Source organism: Phacochoerus africanus, chromosome 5, assembly GCF_016906955.1.
Source record: "Phacochoerus africanus isolate WHEZ1 chromosome 5, ROS_Pafr_v1, whole genome shotgun sequence".
Taxonomy (NCBI): Eukaryota; Metazoa; Chordata; class Mammalia; order Artiodactyla; family Suidae; genus Phacochoerus; species Phacochoerus africanus.
In genome coordinates, this window is record NC_062548.1 from 43,690,124 (window position 1) to 43,710,613 (window position 20,490).

Sequence of the window (20,490 nt, forward strand, 5' to 3'; positions counted from 1 at the left end):
AAATACATTCCTTGTTTTTCAAAATCCAAGACAGGTCAGACTCAGGTAAAGCAAAGCTATAACATCCAAGAAGATGCAAGGACTCTTGTGGCTTAAAAGCCATGGCACCTGAGGGCTGATGTGGACCCAAACACCTACTTCCTTGACAAGTAAGGCTTCAAAGATGGCACATCTCAGATAACTGGTGCATCAACTGGATGCTAAGTGTTTTAAAAAGGGGGTCATCTCAGATGTAAGATTTAGGGAAAGACGGAGAAAAAAGCAAAGGTACCTCACTGTCACATAGTGCCCTAAAATTTACATGCACTCTAATAACCTGTAAACTTCTCCTGAATAAGTATTTATGTTACTGGGGCAAATAAATAAAACAATTAACTTTTAAATAAAAATGATATAAAAATACGGTATATTCAATACATTTATTAAGAGATAAAGAACTTCACAAGTCTTTTGACTTTGTAACTGAAAAATAAATGAAAACTCTGTGCTTTCCATATTAACAGAACAACAAAACCCAAGCCCACTCTCTGATGCGTCTCATTTTACAAAAGGGAAATTCTCCTGGTCCTATTCTATCGAATTCAATTCTGGTTCATTTTTTTGAGTCAGAAACACAAATCCATACATACACTTTTTCCTTAATTTGCTCTTTTCTAAGGCAGACTGTCAGCCTCCAAGAGGAAACAGAGTATGCATAACCTGGAGCATCTCTCTGCTGCCCACTTTTCAGGGGAAGTTGGTTTTCATCAAAGCCAGCCAACTTTCAGAAAGTGTTAGTAAAATACATTTAAAAGCTTGGTATTGTGAGCATGCAGAAGGAGAAAGCAAGAGCACGGTGTGAAATAAGGACTAGGAGTAAAAGCTGATATAACGGAAACGTTCTAAACTATGTTCGTGATTAAGAGTCAGACACTCCCTCCAATTCCCAAAACGAGTCCTGTGTCCAGTTCCAGCCACAGGTCGGGGCTCTGAGTCCCGCTGACTCAACAGAAATGAGTGACAGAAACAACAGCCAATACTTACCGAGTGTTGGCTGTTCTTTCTCACGTTTTTGTCCTGTGGATGTGAATCACTAAGAATGCATGCATTTCCCAAGTTTTAGGAGATAAATAAAGCAAAACAATCTTTGGGGTTTGCTCCGGTTCTAGCTTAAGCCCTGGGGAGAAACGCACAGGAGACTAGGGCAGAAGCAGGTTGTGCTTCCTCAACAGGGAGTCCAGCTGGCTTCTCCAACACCGTGCATGTTTCCTGCTGGCCCCTCCGACCGCCCTTTACCTACAAATCTGAGGGTTCTAGTCTGCCTGTGTCTCTTGGCCAGGAGGTCAGAAGTCATTGTCACTCTCATCCAGGGGCTCAGGTTTCTGGCCTCTGCGACTGGGCTTGGCAGGTGAGACAGCAATGCTCTCGTCCTCCAAATCGTCGTCGTCGTCCTCCTCATCCTCCAGGTCAATCTCACTGTCCTCTGAGTCTTCCTACGGGAAAAAGACACCAAGGCCAGCTGAGGGCCCGTCTCGCTACGGACATCATGTCAGCACGGACCCACCTGGCTTTTGCACCAGCCGCTCAATAACCAGCAACACCCACGGGAGGAGGAGATGGCGGAGCCGCGATCAGGCTGTGGGGGCAGGAGGGGACCAGGGTCTACGTACTGCCGGCTGGAATACACTACAAATACATCTCCTAAGCAGGCACCTTCGAACAGAGACGTGCACGCCGAGGCTGGTGCCACAGGGGCCACCCCACTGGCATCTCGGGAGCACCGCTGGGTCTGCACTGAGGCTCCCTGGAGGCCCAGAGACCCACCAGGGGACAGCAGGGAGGGCAGGGACTTAGAGACAGGGAAGCGGGGCTAAGTTTGGCTTCTGGATGGACAGCCGCTCCAGAAACGGGTGAAAGGAGCAAAAGGAACGAAACACGGTCTTTCATTGTCTAGATAAGGGTGACCAACTCTGCCTTTTCAGACAGCAAGTTCTGCCTCCCCAGTAAACCAGGAGGGCTGGTCTCTCTGCAGATCGCTCCCACCAGCACCCATACATGCTACAGCTTCCCTCCTCTTCTAAAAACATATTTGTTTTGGTCTTTTGTCTTTCTAGGGCCGCGCCTGTGGCATGTGGAGGTTTCCAGGCTAGGGGTCTAATCGGAGCTGTAGCCGCCGGCCTACGCCAGAGCCACAGCAACGTGGGATCCAAGCCGCACCTGCGACACTGGATCCTTAACCCACCGAGGTAGCCCAGAGATGGAACCTGTATTCTCATGGATACCAGTCAGATTCGTTTCTGCTGAGCCATGACAGGAACTCCTAAAAACCCAAAATAAAACCCCTCTGCTCCTCTTTGCCCTGCCCTCGCACATGCCCCTCAGACGAGTTCTGAACACCCTGGCGCCGTGGACGCCCTTTCACTGCCTTCGAGGCCCCTCCGGTCAGCTCTCACCTACCAAGGCCCCGACAGCAACACTCAATGGACTCAAGTCCTGCGGGGGCTTCTCCACCCTCCTGTTGGACCTGCAGCTGCTCCTTCTCCCCTGGAGCCCCCGCTTCTGCCCTCCAGGTCCCCTCCTCCTGGGCGCTCACCCCATCCCTCTAGCATCTTCTCAGTCTCCCCCGCCCGACCCTCTTCCTCCTGACCTCCGTCTGAACACGGGACGGCTGGGCCCCTCTCCTCCCTTCTCTTCTCTCCCTCCAAACCACCGCATGGGTCCTCACACTGGCCTTTAGACCCCTTCCATGTAGATGACGCCCAAATTCCACCTCCAGCTCAGATCTGACCCTTGAACTCTAGACTGAACTTCACGTGGCTTCTCAACACCAGCACGTGAACGTCCAGCAGGCAGCTGACACTTAAGAGTGTCCAAAGCCAGACTCCTGACCTGCCCTCCAGCCTCTTCCTCGGGTCCACCGTCTCGGGAAGTGAAGACGCTTTCAGCCATGAAACCACAGACTGTGCAAGCCCTGGTCACATCTTGCAAAGCTGTGCGTGGTCCCTGCTGCCGCCCTTGCTGCTCCAGCCCAGCGCACTGCACCCTAGTCACACAGCCCAGCCCTTTGGCTCTGGAATGCGGGAAGCACGTGCCCCAGCACCACCTCCCTCCTATCATTCAAGGCCTCTGCCCAACATCAGCTCATCAGAGCCCTGACCCGACCAATCCAAAGACGTCGATCTCCTCCCTCCTCCCTGTCACCCCATCCCCTGACCCTGCCTCATTTTTCCTCTCACCACCGTGGGCCCTGATGCGTCCACTCGACGACTGCTGGAAGGAAGCCTCACAAAGGCAGGGCCTTGGCTCTGTTCACTGCGGTACCCCATTCCCAGTCTGTACCTAACAGGCGCGCAACAAGGACCTGCCAAGGGAACGAGCTAACAGGTCAAGGACAAGCCCTTACATCCAGGGGGGTGCGTGGAACAGCCTCCTTGAAACGAATAAGTGACAACAGGCACAGAGGAGATGTTAAGCTGCAAATAAGGGATTCGCTCAGCCAAGGAGAAAGCCACACCGAGGACCGAGGAAATGATCAGGAAAGCCGCACTGTGCTCTCCCGGTGAGTTTCCTCGCCAGACGTGCTCTACTTTCGTCTCCAGGGTTAAGAGGCATTGGTAATAGGAGCTGTTTGGCCACCCACTCCCTACCTTGTTAGAGTATTTTGAGGCGGCCTCTATTTCTCTACAGACTGCCTTCTGTGAATTCAAGGCCGCATCGTCTCTGCGCATCCCGCCCAGACCCCTGAGTGCGTTTCTCCAACAGCACAGCACCGACCATCCTCCTAACCCACCTCTCGACAAGGACAGCGGCCCTGGCTGGGGGAGGCACCAGTGCCATGCAGAGACTCAGGACTCAGCCAGAAAGGCAGGCCCAGGGCGATGGACGTGCAGCCCAGCACCCAGACCCCATGAGGGAAGCTCATCCCCCATCTGCTGGCTTCCAGTCCGTCCTCCACTCAGCAGCACCAAGGAGCAGCAACCTGATGCCCAGCATCCCTGGGCCTGGTCTCAGGAGAGCAGCCTGTGCATGGCCCCTCCCAACGATGGAGCTGAGGCGAGGGCTGCCTCGACCCAGGCCCGCAGCAGCGTCCCTCAGTTCCTAGGTCACAGTTCCAGGGCCGGACGACCTTGCTTGTCTCCCGCTCAGCACTTCCCTAAGCGTTAGCACAGCGTCCTTTATCTGACTTTGCTGTTCGCTGTGGAACCCACGTGAGCGGTTTCTTGCCCAGGAGACAAGGCAGCATTCTTAGCAAAGACCCTCCGCAGGCCCTGAGCGGTGTTCCCTCCCTCCCTCTCGCTCTCACACACCCACACACTCACAAATGGATGAGGGGAAAAAGAAAACCAACCTGCTTCCTGGAGCTGGAAGTCTTGCATTTACCTAAGAGAGCTGGCGCTGCTTCCATCTTTGGAAAGCGAGAATGGAAAGAACAATGAGAAGGAAAAAAAGGTCGGGCAAGCGCGTCCATTTGAAAAGAAAAGAAATGAGCCACCAACAAGCAAAGAAGAGGGCCCAGCTCCTGGGAGGCCAAGCTCCACCATGAATCCGGCAGTGAGCCAGGCGGGAAGCAGCGCCTGGCACTAAGCTGGTCAGAGGCGCTTAGCTTCCCGGCCAACCTCGCCCATGAGGCCGGCCCAGGACCGCCGAGAGCGGAGCGCTCAGGGAGCTGGGGGAACTCACGTCGTCGTCCGAGTCTGCACCTTGCATGGTGCCCACGACGCGCTTACTGGCTCGTCCTGCGGAGAACCAACACGTGAGGTTATGAAAACCATGTGAAATAAGGCAGGAAATGGCATTCCAGATTTGTTTTCCTAGGGGTTCCGGTCATGGTGCAGCAGAAACGAAACCGATTAGCATCCATGAGGTTGCGGGATCAATCCCTGGCCTCGCTCAGTAGGTTAAGGATCCGGTGTTGCCGTGAGCAGTGGTGTAGGTCCCAGATGCGGCTTGGATCCCATGTGGCTGTGGCTGGCAGCTGTAGCTTCAATTAGACCCCTAGGCTGGGAACCTCCATATGCCGCAGGTGGGGCCCTAAAAAGAAAAAAAAAAAAAAACAGACAAAAAAAAATGAAAAGGAGGAAAAGGGCAATAAAGTATAAGCACAACTCATGAATCAGAAAAATAAGTATTTATCCTGTAAATGTTTTTGGGAAAAAAATCACTAAATCTCATTATTAGTACACAGGTAGTGGAACAGATGTGCTCTCTGCTGAAAAAAGAAATACACCCCCCTTTTATAGGCCAGTGTCACTTGTACTCAGATCTCTCTCTGAGCTTCAAAGAGTCAAATCATTTGGAGGTTCCACTGTGGTTCAGTGGCATAAGGAGCCAACGTTGACTCTGTGAGGATGCAGTTTTGGGTTTGATCCCTGTCTGGATCCAGCACTGCCTCTATCTGCAGCCTAGGTCACAGATGCGGCTCAGATCCAGTGTTGCTGTGGCTATGGTGCAGGCGGGCAGGTACAGCTCTGATTCGATCCCTGGCCTGGGAACTTCCCTGTGCCGCAGGTGTGACCCTAAAAAAATACATAAAAGTAAAAAGTAAAATAATTTAGGATCACATTAGTTCATCCTTCAAAACACCAAGGATTCTCTAACTTGTTCTCATAACACCCAGGATTCTCGCTCAGAAATACTAAGCAATTCTCCACATCCCGGGGAGTCAGTGCTGCCTAGAGTGGCCTCTGCAAAAGCTCTGGGGCTACCCTTCCTGGGGGAGGCAGAGAACTGCATGCACACCTGAAGGCTGAGAAAGGGCACCTGTGAAAGGGCCAGGCCTCGGGGCGAGCAGCTCGGGCAGCTCAGAGGAGCTTGCTCAGGCCAGGGAAGACGGCCACCAAGAGCTGCTTCTGGACACTTTCCCCGGGTCAGATAAAATGTAACTCTTGAGCTGTCTGAAGATCTAATTTAGTTTTTTGAAATAAACCCTGTGATTTTACTTCTGCAGGCTGAGTGGCCAGAGGGAGCAGTTAGGGGCACCAGCGCCCTTTGGAGGTCCTACTAAGCCACTCCCACACCTTTCCAGGGCCTAGGCTCCCAGCTGCAGAATGGGAGTCAAAACCTCTAATCTCTATTTATGCCATGAAGCTGCTAAAAGATTAAAAGGAACAAAAAGGAAATCAGAGGAGTTCCCGTTGGTGGCTCAGTGGTTAACGAACCCAACTAGTAACCACAACATTGTGGGTTCGATCCCTGGCCTCGCTCAGTGGGTTAGAGATCTGGTGTGATGTGGCTGTGGCGTAGGCCAGCAGCTGTAGCTCTGATTCGACCCCTTGTCTGGGAACCTCCATATGCTGCAAGTGCGGCCCTAAAAAGACAAGAGACCAAAAAAAAGGAAATCAGAGCATCTAATTAGTCTATGAAAAAATGAAATGTAATAAATAAAAAAGACAGGCTGAGAATGAGAGAAAGCAGTTAACAAGAGAAGTTACAATAAAATGAACCTCATGAATATTTTCTCAGGTCATTCTCCCAAGGCAACAGAAATAAGAGCAAAAATAAACCAATGGGACCTAATCAAACTGACAAGCTTTTGCACAGCAAAGGAAACCAAAAAGAAAACAAAAAGACAACTTACAGAAGGGGAGAAAATAGTTTCAAATGATGCAACGGACAAGAGCTTAATCTCTAGAATATACAAGCAACTTACACAACTCAACACCCAAAAAACCAACCACCCAAATGAAAAATGGGCAAAAGACATGAATAGACCATTCTCCAAGGAAGATATACAGATGGCCAACAAGCACATGAAAAAATGTTCAACATCCCTTATTATTAGAGAAATGCAAATCAAAACTACCATGAGATACCACCTCACACCAGTCAGAATGGCCATCATTAATAAGTTCACAAATAGCAAGTGCTGGAGGGGGTGTGGAGAAAAGGGAACCCCATACACTATTGATACAGCCACTATGGAGAACAGTATGGAGGTACCTTAGAAATCTATACATGGAACTACCATATGACCCAGCAGTCCCACTCTTGGGCATGTATCTGGACAAAACTTTCCTTAAAAAAGACATATGCACCCGCACATTCACTGCAGCACTATTCACAACAGCCAAGACATGGAAACAACCCAAATGTCCACTGACAGATGATTGGATTAGGAAGATGTGGTATATTTACACAATGGAATACTACTCAGCCATCAAAAAGAACAAAATAATGCCATTTGCAGCAACATGGATGGAACTAGAGGCTCTCATACTGAGTGAAATTAGTCAGAAAGAGAAAGACAAATACCAGATGATATCACTTATAATTGGAATCTAATATACAGCACAAATGAACGTTTCCACAGAAAAGAAAATCATAGACTTGGAGAACAGACTTGTGGCTGCCTGAGAGGGAGGGAGGGAGGGAGGGAGGGAGAGAGGGAGGGAGTGGGAGGGATCGGGAGCTTGGGGTTAACGGATGTAAACTATTGCTCTTGGGATATATTTACAATGAGATCCTGCTGTATAGCATTGAGAACTATATCTAGATACTTATATCACAACACCACAATGGGAGAAAAAGTATGTATACATGTATGTGTAACCTGGTCCCCATGCTGTACAGTGGAAAATAAATAAATAAATTTTAAAAATTAAAAAAATAAAATGAAGATGATTTACCACTTAAAAGTATTACGTACATAAAAATGCAACTGTGCTCCAAAATTTAACAGGTAGTAGATAAGAAATGTTTTAAAGGCAAATATAGGGCAATTTAGTAGTATCTATCAAAATAAAAATTTATATAACCTTTGACCCAAGATTTCTACTTTTAATGATGCAAACTCAAGAAACATTTGCAGATACGCAGAAAGATGTACATACCAGGAAAAGAGTAGAAATACTTAAATTGTCTATCAATATGGAATGTCCAGAGAAATTATGGGGAGAGATATGGAATACTATGCAGCTGTCAAAAAGAATGAAGCAGTTGTAGAGTTTACTGACATGGGAAGAGTTCCAAGATATACAATAATCATTTTAAAAAGCAAGTACAGAACCACACACACAGCCTGGTCCCATTTAGGTTAAAAAATATTTCAGGTGGTTTTTGTGTCTGAGTCTGAGTGTGCCTGTGTGTTTGTGTGAGCACATATATATGTGTGGAAAGGCAATTTCACTGGACGGGCCTCAAGCCACTGGCCACTGACCTTTCTACAGTAGGGAGTAGAACACGAGGAAGACTCTAAAGGAGCACCCACATTTATTTCTCATATTCTATTGCTTGACTCTTTTGTGGTGAGAAAATAGCAACTAGAAGAACGTTTTGGTTTTTTAGCTACACCACCCATGGCACATGGCACTTCCTGGGCCAGGGACCGAACCCTGAGCCACAGGGGCAGCAACCCCAGATCCTTAACCCACTGCACTGGACTGAGGATCGAACCCATGCTGCAACAGAGACAATGCCAGATCCTTAGCCACTGTGATACAGCCGGAACTCCTAGACGAACATTTTTAAAGGCAGAGATGCTCAGGGGTTCCCTCATGGCCGAGCGGTTAGGACTCAGCGCTTTCTCCACTGCACCCCAGGCTTCATCCCTAGTCTGGGAACTGAGACACCCCCCCCTTAAGCCGCTGTGCTATGCGGCCTAAGCAAAAACCAAAAAAAGGCAGATATGCTCACGTAATTCCCTCTTTGTGCATTAATTCTCTGACCACCAGGGATGTAACTGAACTGAGAGCAGTCTGGACCCCAAAAGGGCAGAATTCACCTCAGTGGCAGTGGCCTCTGTGACAAGTACCAAGCCATAAATGAGGCCAGCTGCTCAGAGCCCCCAGGTGAGAGGACTAGCAGCAAAGATGTCCACCGGGCAGTTTAAGAGCCAAATCCTGATCAATGCCAGGGCAGTGTGCTTATGGGCCTGGAAACCAAGCAGCCCGGACCCAATCCTGGCCGTCCTTGCCTGTGACAGGTACCTTGCATGAGCACCTCCACGGCCGTCCATGGCTTGGACAGCCGTCTCGCTTCCAGTTCACTGTCGGACTCGTCGTCCTCCTGGATGTCCATGTCCGAGTCGTCGTGACCTGGCAGGAACACAAGCAGGCAAACAAAAGGGCAGCTCCCACCTCACCTCTAAGATGGCTCCTGTCCAACAAGGCTCTCGTGAAGAGCCATCTGTGCGCCTTGGCCTTCCTCTCAAAAACAATTTGTCAGAGCGAGAAAGAAGCCGGTCAGCCATATCAGTCAGAAACACTCTTTCAGTACGGACGTTAAAAAGGGGACAAGCCAGCCCTCCAGGGAGCTGCACGTGCTTGGTGATTTGAGGGGAGCACCCTGCTCTGCACAGTCGGGCTGTGGTACCACAGCTCAAGCTCCTTGAGGATAACGAGGAAAAACTCGGCAGCTGCACCAGAACAAGCCTGGAGATGAGGGGGCGCCAGGCTAGTGAGGGCCTGGGTGGGCTGCCCAGGCGAGACGGCCACCCGACCGGGGCTCTGACCCTCCCCACCGGAGGAAGCCCACCCTAAAGATAAGGAAAGGCCATCCTCAACCAGCGGCCGCTTGCTTTAACGTCTTCAGGACGCCTCTGGAGTCTGCGGCAGGCTGAACACCACTCTCTAGTGGAAGCCCCCAGGCGAGTTCCCACGGCCTGGCCCAACCTCGCTGGGCCCAGAAGGGACAGAGGATTCAGAAGGAGCCTCTACAAGAATCTGCAGCCGCTGCGCTGACGTCTGGAAGGACTGTGACCGTCACCAATGAACACGCTCGGCTGCGCCCAATGAAACGGCAGCTGCATCCAGTGGGGCGCCCCGGGCAGGTCTTCTGGTTCCCCGGCCCGGAGGGGGGACAGCCTGCGCTACAGCCCGAAGGGGCCCACCTGGGAGCTGGAGAAGTGTCCGTGAGAGCGTCTTGCAAGGCCGCCAGGGCAACAGAGCTGACAGAAGCCGTGAGAAAATGTGATCAAACAGTAACACACGTTAATGACCATAAAATGAGATCACTATTCAGGAAAATGATGACATTAAATTCTCACCCCACGCAATAAAAAGCAAATGCTATCATTACTTTTTTGTTTTGTTTTCTGGTTGTTGTTGTTGTTTTCTTTTCTGGCGGCTCCCAGAGCATGCAGGGATGGAACCCGAGCTACAGCAGTGACCCGAGGCCAGGTCCTTAACCCACTAAGCCACATGGGAACTCCTATCATGAGTTAAGACATTACTACAGTAGGCAATTCAGGCTCAGTACCACTTCCTCTTAGAACTCATAGCAACAGGCTGAGGACCAAGCATGTAAACTAAAGCTAAGGGGTGCTGTCATCGAAATCACCGAGTTGTCAGTGATGTGTTATAAATGAGTAGGGCCAACAGGAGTGCCAGTATGATTCTACCGGGAAAGAACAGACTTTCCGAAAACGGTGCTGGGACAAATGGAGAGCCACATGACAAAGAACGCAGCTGCACCCCTACCTCTGCACCATACACGAGAATTAACTCAGAGTGGGTCAGAGGCCTAAATGCAAAGGTTAAAATGTCCAAACTCCTAGAGGAAAACTCCTCGGGGTAAAACTGTGACCCTGAATTCGGCAGTGCCTTAAATAGGGCACCGAAAGCACAAGCAACAACAGCAACAGTAAACACTGATAAGCCAGACTTGATGAATAGCTTGTGCATCAAAGGACAGAATCAACAAAGTGAAATGTCAGCCTGGAGAATGACAGAAAATTTCTGGAGATCACAAATCATATAAAGGTCTAGCACCTAGACTGTGTCACTCAGCAACAAAAAGGTAACTCAACGTAAAGATGTGCCAGGGCCTTGAGCAGAGCTCTCCAAAGAAGATACACAAACAGCTAACGAGCAGATGAAAAGATGCTCCATTTCATTCGCTAGCACAAGAATTCAAATTACACCCACAATGAAATACACTTCATTTCCACCTCAACTACAGGCAGTTTCTGTTTAAGGTTATCTTTTATTATTTATTTGTTTTTGGCTGCACCCATGGCATGAAAAAGTTCCCGAGGAGTTCCCGCCGTGGCTCAGTGATTAACAAATCCAATTAGGAACCATGACATTGCGGGTTCAATCCCTAGCTTCTCTCAGTAGGTCAAGGATCCAGCGTTGCCGTGAGCTGTGTGTAGGTCCCAGACACAGCTCAAATCTGGCGTCACTGCAGCATAGGCCAGTGGCTACAGCTCCAATTAGACCCCTAGCCTGGGAACCTCCATAAGCCATGGCAGCAACCCTAGAAAAGGCAAAAAGATAAAAAAAAAAAAAAGTTCCTGGGCCAGGGATCAAACCCAAGCCACAGGAGAGACAACGCTGAGTCCTTAACCACTAGGCCACCGGGGAACTCCAAGTTTATTTTATTCGTATGTTTTTTGTCTTTTTAGGGCTGCACCTGTGGAACATAGAAGTTCCCAGGCTAGGGGTCAAGTCAGAGCTGTAGCCACCAGCCGACACCACAGCCATAGCAATACCAGATCAGAGCCATGTCTGTGATCTACAGCACAGCTCACAGCAACGCCGGATCCTTAACCCATTGAGCCAAGCCAGGGATGGAACCTGCATCCTCAACGGATGCTAGTCAGATTCCTTTCTGCTGAGCCACAATGGGAACACCCAAGTTTCTCCTTTTAGATCAGCACTGTCTGATAGAAATATGCCAGCCCCAGATGCCATTTAAAATTTCCTAGTAACCACATTCAAGTGAAAGGGAAAAAGGAAATTACCTTCAATAATGTTTTATTTAACCCAACATATCTAAAATGTCACTTCAGAAAGAAAGCAGTACAAAAAAATTATTAATGAGTCGTTTTACTTTTCTCTTAAACGAAGTCTTTACAACCTGGTATATATCCTCCAGAAACAGTGCATATCCACTTGGACTAGCTAGCTTCCAAGAACACTTCAGAACACCAGCTCGGGGCCGGTGCTGACTGCAATTATCAGCCTGGAGCTTGCCGAGCACCTGTTCCATCGCTGCAGCTCTCACGGCTGCCCATCACCTGGCACGTAGAGGCAGGCAGCAAGTGTGTGAGAAACGCATGAACACCTGCTCTCCACTGAACATAACAACAGAATCACAGCAAGGTTGCTCAGCTGCTTTCTAGAAATTCCCAGGTCATCTTCTAAATTCAGAGGATTCTTTTAAGTCCCTAGTGCTACAGCGTTTGACTGCTGTAGAGGATACGGTTATAAATCTACCACCACCAACGAGGTTTAAAAGGATGACAGGAAAATGAAGAGCTGTCCCTGATTTTTACTCAGGGCATCTGCCCAGAGCACTCCGCCTTTCCAGTCACTGGAGTGCCTCGGGCACACTCCCACTTCTACTGACTCAAACTTCCTCTTCCTCAAACCCTTTACTCCAAACCCCAAAGACAAATGTGAAATGACTTCGCCTTCTTCTTTAAGAGAAGACGGTATCTGGCAGTTCTCTTGTGGTGCAGTGGGTTAAGGATCTGGGGCTGTCACTGCTGTGGCTCTGGTCACTGCTGTGGCACGGGTTCAAGCCCTGGCCCAGGAATTTCATATACCTTGGGTGCAGTCAAAAAAAAAAAGAGCGAGATGTTATCCGTCAGATATGAACCCTTGAAGCACATGGCCCACCTTCCAGCTCATCTAATCGGCCTGAACTCGAGCCCTGTGTTCACACACTGCCTCACTCAGGGAAACGCAGCCCCTCCCCTGGGCTCTGGCTCACAGCCTTTCTGGGACTTCCCTCATCTGGAACCTTCTTCTCCCCAAGGGAGAGATTTAGTCTCTGCAAGAGCAACTCCTCATGAGGTGTACCGTGACTCTGGTTTAAAACTAGGATTCTAGGCGTTCCCTGGTGGCCCAGCAGTTAAAAAATCTGGTGTTGTCACTCTTGTGGCTCAGGTCACTGCTGCGGTGTGGGTTCAATCCCTGGCCTGGGAACATATGCTATGGGCGCAGCCAAAAAAAATTTAAAAGTTTAAAAATTTAAAAAATAAAAAAAACTACATTCTATTACACCTTCCCCACGCCCCTGACCTGCTCCACACCCCCTCGCCGACCTCCACGGCCTTTCGCACTAGCCTCAGCAGCCTGCTTGTCGGCTGTCTCCTAGCAGGTTGCCAGCATGTCAAACTGTTAAGACAAGCGTCCCTGTCTGTCATCCCCATCTGTCCTCAGCGCCTGGGACAGACACTCGGTAAGGCTGCACTGGGCTCCATCGGCTGCGGGCACCGCAGCCTGAACGAGATGGCCTCCTCCAGCTCTGAGATCTGTTCATTCCCGCCCCACATCCCTGTGTCTGTACCGCCAGATTCTTCTGCCCAGAGGAGTCTTTCACAGACAGAGGAAAGACCACGGGGTCTTCCTTGACTTCTCTCCTCTTCCGTATCCCACACTCTGGGCACTGTTCCCACACAGGCAGACAAGCAAAAAAAGATGGGACAGCGGAAGCGCAGGATGACCAGACCTGAGAGTTGTTCTTCCTGAGTATTTCCCTAACTTCCCTGCTCATGGTGAACTGACGGAGCGCTATCCTTCATTAAGCTTGTTTAAACCGGAAATCATTTTTCCAAAAACACTAAAGCACACATACGCACGAGACTCTCTGTCCTTTGTGAGATCCCAAACCTACGGATCACAAAGCAGGCCTGAGTTCGGAAGAATAAAGCAAGACCGGTGAGAAAGGCCTTGACAGGCTGGGCTGGGGGCAGCGCGGGGTGCGGCCCACCGCCCGGGCCTCTCGGAAGGGGATAAACAGCAGGCAGGCTTATCCCTCAGGGTGGCGTCGGGCTCTCCTGGCAGACCTGGAACCACAGAGGTGAGCGGCTGCTCCGGCTAGAGAGGCCCTCGGCATTTTCTAAACTTGCCCCGGAGGGTCTCCCAGCAGTCCCTGCTCTCCTCCCAGACTCTCTGGAGACTCAGGGGAGAGGGGCACAGAACAACCGCGACAGGACCGAGACCCACATGGAAAAGTCAGCGAGGACATGCCTGCTGTCCCAGGTACGCTGCCCTCACGCCTGAGAGAGCAGGTCACAACGGACAAGAGAAATGAGCAAGAGAAGCGGCTCTGAGGCCAAGCCATCAGCCCGGCAGGGAGATGACCGCCGCCTCGGTGACGTTCACAGAAGAAGGGCGCTAACCAGCCGCGGGAACCGTCCTTCCCAGCGTCTAGCGCGTGCGTGTAGGAGCCCCCTTTCCCCACGGGTGACAGCCCGGATGAACGACTGTGGGTCACTGGGGCCACGGGGCGGGGGTGTGCACGGCGGGGACGCTGCCGACAAGCACACACACGTCCACTGCACCCCGAAGCCTGCTGCCCTCAGACGGCCGGCACGTGAGGCGCCCGCCAGGCCTCCAAGCGCACATCCGCTCTTGCGCATGATTCAAACCAACTGCATCATCCAAACAGGGGCGATGCGACTTCACTGGCACGAACACCAAAGGTGCTTAAAAATGCCACGTAATCTAAAACAGGCTCTTGAGCTCCTGAGAGAATGAAAACGACACCTGATGTAAGACGTGTGAGAAAACGGCCCTCTGAAAATAAAGATACGTGTGCGTCTGCCCAGGCCAAGACCCACGCGGCCCGGACGAGCAGGCCGTTTAGGAGGAGCAGGCTTACTTCCGCTCTTGAGCAGGCGCTTCTCTTCCTCCTTCAGCTTGTTCTGCATCAGACGCAGGGTGTTCTCAGCTTCCTGCGGGACAGGAAAAGCAAGAGCCAGAGGATGGGACCCTTGGTAGACTGTTTGATGATTCTTACCATTGGAGCGAGGACTGCGAAACGCGGGATACAGAAGCAGCAGAGACCAAACTCCAGGAAGGGGAAGAGCACGAACACCTCGTGCAGAGAGAGGCCCCAGAAGGGGCACCGCTGGCCCCAAATCCATGCTCCCCACCCCCGGCCCCCGACCCCTCCCTGCCTCTATAAACACTGACAACACGGAGACGCCCGCCGCGTGCGCCTGAGAGGCATGTGCACACAGGACAGAACGGGCCGCCCGCTGCGGAGTTAGGTTACAACATGTGCCCTGATGGCTATCAAGAAAGAGAATGAGGAGTTGCTGCCGTGGCGCAACAGAATTGGTGGCATCTCTGCAGTGTAAGGACACAGGTCAATCCCCGTCCCAGCACAATGGGTTAAGGGTCTGACGTTGCCACAGCCGAGGCAGAGTCAGTCCACAACTGCAGTTCAGATCTGACCCCTGGCCAGGGAACTCCATGTGCTGTGGGGCAGCCAAAAAAAAGAAAAAAGAGGAATTCTTGTTGTGGCTCAGCAGGTGAAGAATCCAACTAGTATCCATGAGGATGCAGGTTCAATCCCTAGCATGCTCACTGGGTTAAGGATCTGGCATTGCTGCAAGCTGCAATGTCGTGGATGCAGCTCAGAATGGGCATTGCTGTGGCTGTGGTGTAGACCAGCAGCTGCAGCTCTGACCTGACCCCTAGCCTGGGAACTTCCATATGCCGCTGGTGCTGCCATAAAGAGGAAAAAAAAAAAAGAGAGAGAGAGAGAATGGGAGAGGAAACTGGCTTTTTAAATTTTTTTGTCTTGTCTCTTTAGGGCCGCACCTTTGGCATATGGAGGTTCCCAGGCTATGCGTCAAATCGGAGCTGTAAGGACACAGGTCAATCCCCGGCCCAGCACAACGGGTTAAGGATCTGACGTTGCCAGAGCCAAGGCATAGTCCACAGGTGTAGGTGTGCCAGGTGTGGTGTAGGTGTGCCAGCCTACACCACAGCCACAGCAACGCAGGATCCAAGCCACATCTGTGACCTACAACCTACACAGCTCATGTCCACACTGGATCCCTGACCCACTGAGCAAGGCCAGGGATCCAATCCACATCCTCACAGATACTAGTCGGATTTGTATCTGCTGTACCCCAATGGGAACTCTGATTGTCATCATTTCTGATGTATTATTTTTATTTTTATTTATTTTTTTGGCCATGCCTGTGGCATGTGGACGTTTCCAGGCCAGGGAATGAGCCCAAGCCATAGCAGCAACCCAAGCTACGGCAGTGACAACACCCAGATCCTTAACCAACTGCTCCACAAGAGACCTTCCTGAAGCAAGTTTTTAGATCTGTCCTCAGCCATGTTACATAACTTGTGGGACTCAGTACAAAAAAAAAATGCGCTTAAATATTACTAAGAATTTCAAGGCGTTCCCGTCATGGCTCAGTGGTTAACAAACCCAGTTTATATCCATGAGGACGCAGGTTAGATCCCTGGCCTCGCTCAGTGGGTAAAGGATCCAGCAGTGCTGCTGTGAGCTATGGTGTAGGTCCCAGCTGCGGCCTGAATCCTGCGTGGCTGTGGTTGTGGGGTAGGCCGGCAGCTACAGCTCCGATTCGACCCCTAGCCTGGGAACCTCCATGTGTCATGGGTGCAGCCCTGAAAAGACAAAAAATGAAAAAAAGAATTTACAAACAGGTGAGAGGAACATCATGAAAGCAAGCCCAGACCCTTCTAAGCCTGGAGTTGTGTGTGACTGCACAGGTGACAGGCCAGCCTGTCACCTGTCTTACTGTCCTAACTGACCAAACTCGGATGACAACCTACTCTCAAAGATTTGACAACCATGGAGTCCAGGCCACACAACCAGAAAAGCAAGAGGAATCACATGAGCCATCTTTCGCCTGATCAGGGAGAACAAACAAGCACCTCCTGTCCTTTCCCAGCGACACTTCCACACCGAGGCGTCAGCACGTACAAAAGGACACCGCGGAAGGGGCCGTCTGCATGCAAGGCCGAGCGCTCACCTCAAATCTCTCTTGCTCCATCCTGTGATGATCCTCCAGTTGCTGCTCCAGACAAGCCAGATTGCGGAACTTCTCGAGATAAATGGCATACTGCTTTTGCAGTTCTTCCTCGATCTTTTCATATTCATCCATAAAGGCTGGCCTGGAACAAAACGAAATAAAATGGAAAGGTTAATCAAGAGATAAATAAACAGCAGCTTGAAACTGGTACTCAGGAGCTCCGCTGCAGTGCAGCAAAAACAAATCCGACTACGAACCATGAGGTTGAGGGTTCAATCCCTGGCCTTGCTCAGTGGGTTAAGGATCAGGTGTTGCTGTGAGCTGTGGTGTAGGTTGAAGACGTGGTTTGGATCTGGCGTGGCTGTGGCTGTAGCGTAGGCCAGCGGCTACAGTTCCGATTCGACCCCTAGCCTGGGAACCTCCATATGCCGCCAGCGCAGCCCTATAAAGACAAAGGACAAAAAAAAAAAAAAGGAGAAGAAAAAAAAAAGAAACTGGTATTCAGAGATTCAGATTTCATCCTGGTTTTCTTTGGAAAGCTTTTAATTAGAGAAGATTTTTCACTCTTTTAACTGTTTAAAGATAATTTGCTCTTTTCTCTTTCCTCCCTACAAAATGAAGATGCTTTTTTTTAATCAAATATTAAGGTATGCTCTTTGTAAAAACTAGAAGTAATCCTGAAAGTATGAAGAATAAAATAAAAATCACTCATAATCCTATCACTAGGTATTAGCATTTAATATCTGATATACATCCAGACTCTTCCATGCATAGATATATATACAGAAATGCATTTTTTAACAAAATTTTAAGTCTATTACCTTAAGTGAACTGCTGCAGTCTTTTCTCTCACTCAATATGGCAGATTTCAATAAGTAGTTAAAAAATAATAGTACATTATACACATGACTGAAAATAAAAAAATTAAATATATGCATTATCTTAGTTGGGTGCAATATTCTGTCTGGATTCCAAAAATTAATCATTCTTCTAAAACAGGAATCATATGTCACTACAAATTAAAGGTAAGTTTTTAAATATAAAAATTTTAAAAAATCATAACATAAAAACTTGTTTCAATTGGTTTGCGAATTACTTTTTTCTCTTATTATTGACCTTTTTTTTGTCTTTTTACGGCTGCACCCACAGCATATGGAGGTTCCCAGGACAGGGGTCCAACTGGAGCTGTAGCCACTGGCCTACGCCACAGCAACCCAGGATCTGAGCTGCATCTGTGACCTACACCAAAGCTCATGGCCAACGCCTGGCTTGAGCAAGGCCAGGGATCGAACCTGTGTCCTAGTGAATGCTTCAGATTGGTTTTCACTGAGCCGTGACAGGAAGTCCTCTCATTATTGATCTTAAAGGGAAACCTCTGTCCTTTTAAAAATATAAACAGAAGTTCCCTGGTGGCCTAGTAGGTTAAGGATCTGGCATTATCACTGCTGTGGCTCGGGTCTGCTCCCTGGCCCAGGAACTTCCGTATGTCATGAGGGTGGCAAAAAAAAAAAAATCTTTAAATAAAAACATAAACATATAGAGAATAATTTATAATCTTTTGGACTAGAGGAAAACAGAAGTTTTTCTACTAAAAAGATTTGACGGAATTTTCTGTTGGCCTACCAGGTTAAGGACCCAGTCTTGTCATTGCTGTTGCTCAGACTGCTGTTGTGGCGTGGGTTTGATCCTGGCCCAGAAGTTCCGCATGCCATGGATATAGCCAAAAAAAAAAAAAAGCATTCGAAAGGCAGAATTTTTCATGAGATAAATCTGATGGTTCTGATCCAGAGGCAGAAGGGGTATGGGCTTGCCACTGCTTTGGAAGAAGTCTCTTTATCTGGCTGGCCCATGGCATATGGAGTTCCAGGGCCAGGGATCAGATCTGAGCCACAGTTTTGACCTACGCCACAGCTGCAGCAATGCCAAATCCTTACCCCACTGTGCTGGGCTGCAGATGGAACCTGCATCCCAGCGCTCCAGACACCGCCTAACCTGTTACACCACAGCCGGGAATTCCAGGAAGGAGCCTTCAAGCTCCCTGGGTTATTATCTGTTGTCCCCAGGTGCTGCCTTCCAGCAGATTTCAGTGTGGGGCAGCCACAAGCATTTCAAAAATGCAAGACCCATTCAAAGTGAGTGCAGCAGCTGGACAAAGTAAGGAGCAAAGGGAGAGAAATAAAGGAAGAATGAAAAGGGAGGAAAAACAACAGAGCAAAGCAAGGAGGGCACAAAACCCGGTGGGGGGGCAGTTGGGATGGGGGAGGAGTGGCAGGAGGGGGAGGAGGGGGAGGTGGGGGAGGTGGGGGGAGAGAGCACATGTGAAAGGGAAACCCAGAAGAAAGATGAATTACTGGTGATGAACTTGAAGTCTAAAATCTCCTCAGACCAAGAAATGGGAGTATGTCTGTTTCCACCGCATACACAGCAGACACAGATCGCAGGAGCCAGGCCTTATATAACTCTCGCCATCTGGACTCACTTACTTTGCCTCTCGTTCCAAGGAGCTACAAAGACTTGAAGGGAGGTTCAAGAATTATAAGCAGTTTTCCAGACATGCTGAGAGCAGTAATGCCAACAAGGCAGCAGTGTGCTTGCTGGAACAAGAAACCCCCGCCCCCGCGGCCAACTCCAGAGGAGCCATTGCAGGCGAGGCTCTTCCCACCGCGCAGGTTCAGAGACTGACAGTATCTACCTGACACTCTGCAGGGTCTGGAGTCGCTTCCGATTTCTTTCCAGCTCTAATTTCCTCTTCTCAATTTTGGCTTCTAAGTTAGCTTCGTCAGAGGCCACGTTATTGAGCAGGTCTTTTGTCTTCTGGACCTGCGCCTACATTAAACAGGAAATGCATGAGTCACAGGTGCCCATAAGGACCTCAACCTTCCATATGCCACAGGTGCAGCCCTAAAAAGACGACAAAAAATAAAATAAAATACACAATTTATACGAAATAATTTTTTAAAAATATAGGAGTTCCCATCGTGGCTCAGCAGTAACGAACTTCACTAGCATCCATGAGGACGCAGGTTTAATCCCTGGCCTCACCCAGTAGGTTAAGGATCCAGTGTTGCCATGAGCTGTGCTATAGATTGGCAGCTGCAGCTCTGATTCGACCCCCTAGCCTGGGAACTTCCATATGCCACTGGTGCAGCCCTAAAGACAGACGGACGGACAGACGGAAGGAAGGAGAAAGGAAGAAAGAGAGAGAGAGAGAAAGAACGAACGAAAGAAAGAAAAAATAATAATAATAAAGATCTTGTACTTTCTCATCCCAGCTCTGGAATCAGCCCCTTCTTCCCAAGAGCCCTGGGTCCTCTGTGTTGAGAATGGCATTTAGAAGCCAAGATCTGGGTGCTAGGTATGCTCGGAGCTAAGAAATGCATGAATGACCACTTCATGCTGGTCAGAATGGCCATCATTAAGAAGTCTACAGATGACAGATGCTGGAGAGGGTGTGGAGAAGAGGGAACCCTCCTACACTGTTGGTGGGAATGCCAACTGGTACAACCACTATGGAAAATACTATGGAGGTTTCTCAGAAAACTAAATACAGAACATCCATATGATCCAGCAGTCCCACACCTGGGCACCTATCTGGACAAAACTACAATTCAAATAAATGGAGTTCCTGTCATGGCTCAGTGGTTAACGAATCCGACTAGGAACCATGAGGTTGTGGGTTTGATCCCTGGCCTTGCTCAGGGGGTTAACGATCCGGCGTTGCCGTGAGCTGTGGTGTAGGTAGCAGACACGACTCGGATCCCGCGTTGCTGTAGCTCTGGCGTAGGCCAGCGGCTACAGCTCTGATTAGACCCCTAGCC

At 49.6% G+C, this 20,490-nt stretch overlaps 1 protein-coding gene across 4 annotated transcripts in view; it reads right to left on the minus strand.

Annotated features, from left to right (window-relative positions):
• Positions 1-400: 400 nt before the first annotated feature.
• Positions 401-20,490, minus strand: part of CLUAP1 (clusterin associated protein 1) — a 35,723-nt gene continuing 15,633 nt past the window's right edge. For 2 of the 4 annotated variants that reach the window (XM_047780701.1, XM_047780698.1), the window contains 7 exons: positions 19,365-19,498; positions 16,673-16,814; positions 14,530-14,602; positions 8,904-9,011; positions 4,660-4,715; positions 4,328-4,384; positions 401-1,472 (listed from right to left, as the gene is read on the minus strand). In XM_047780701.1, the coding sequence (XP_047636657.1) occupies positions 1,323-1,472; positions 4,328-4,384; positions 4,660-4,715; positions 8,904-9,011; positions 14,530-14,602; positions 16,673-16,814; positions 19,365-19,498 (720 nt within the window). In that variant the 3' untranslated portion in view covers positions 401-1,322. The remainder of the gene's footprint in view (positions 1,473-4,327; positions 4,385-4,659; positions 4,716-8,903; positions 9,012-14,529; positions 14,603-16,672; positions 16,815-19,364; positions 19,499-20,490) is intronic. The other 2 variants (XM_047780699.1, XM_047780700.1) reach the window with 2 other exon arrangements.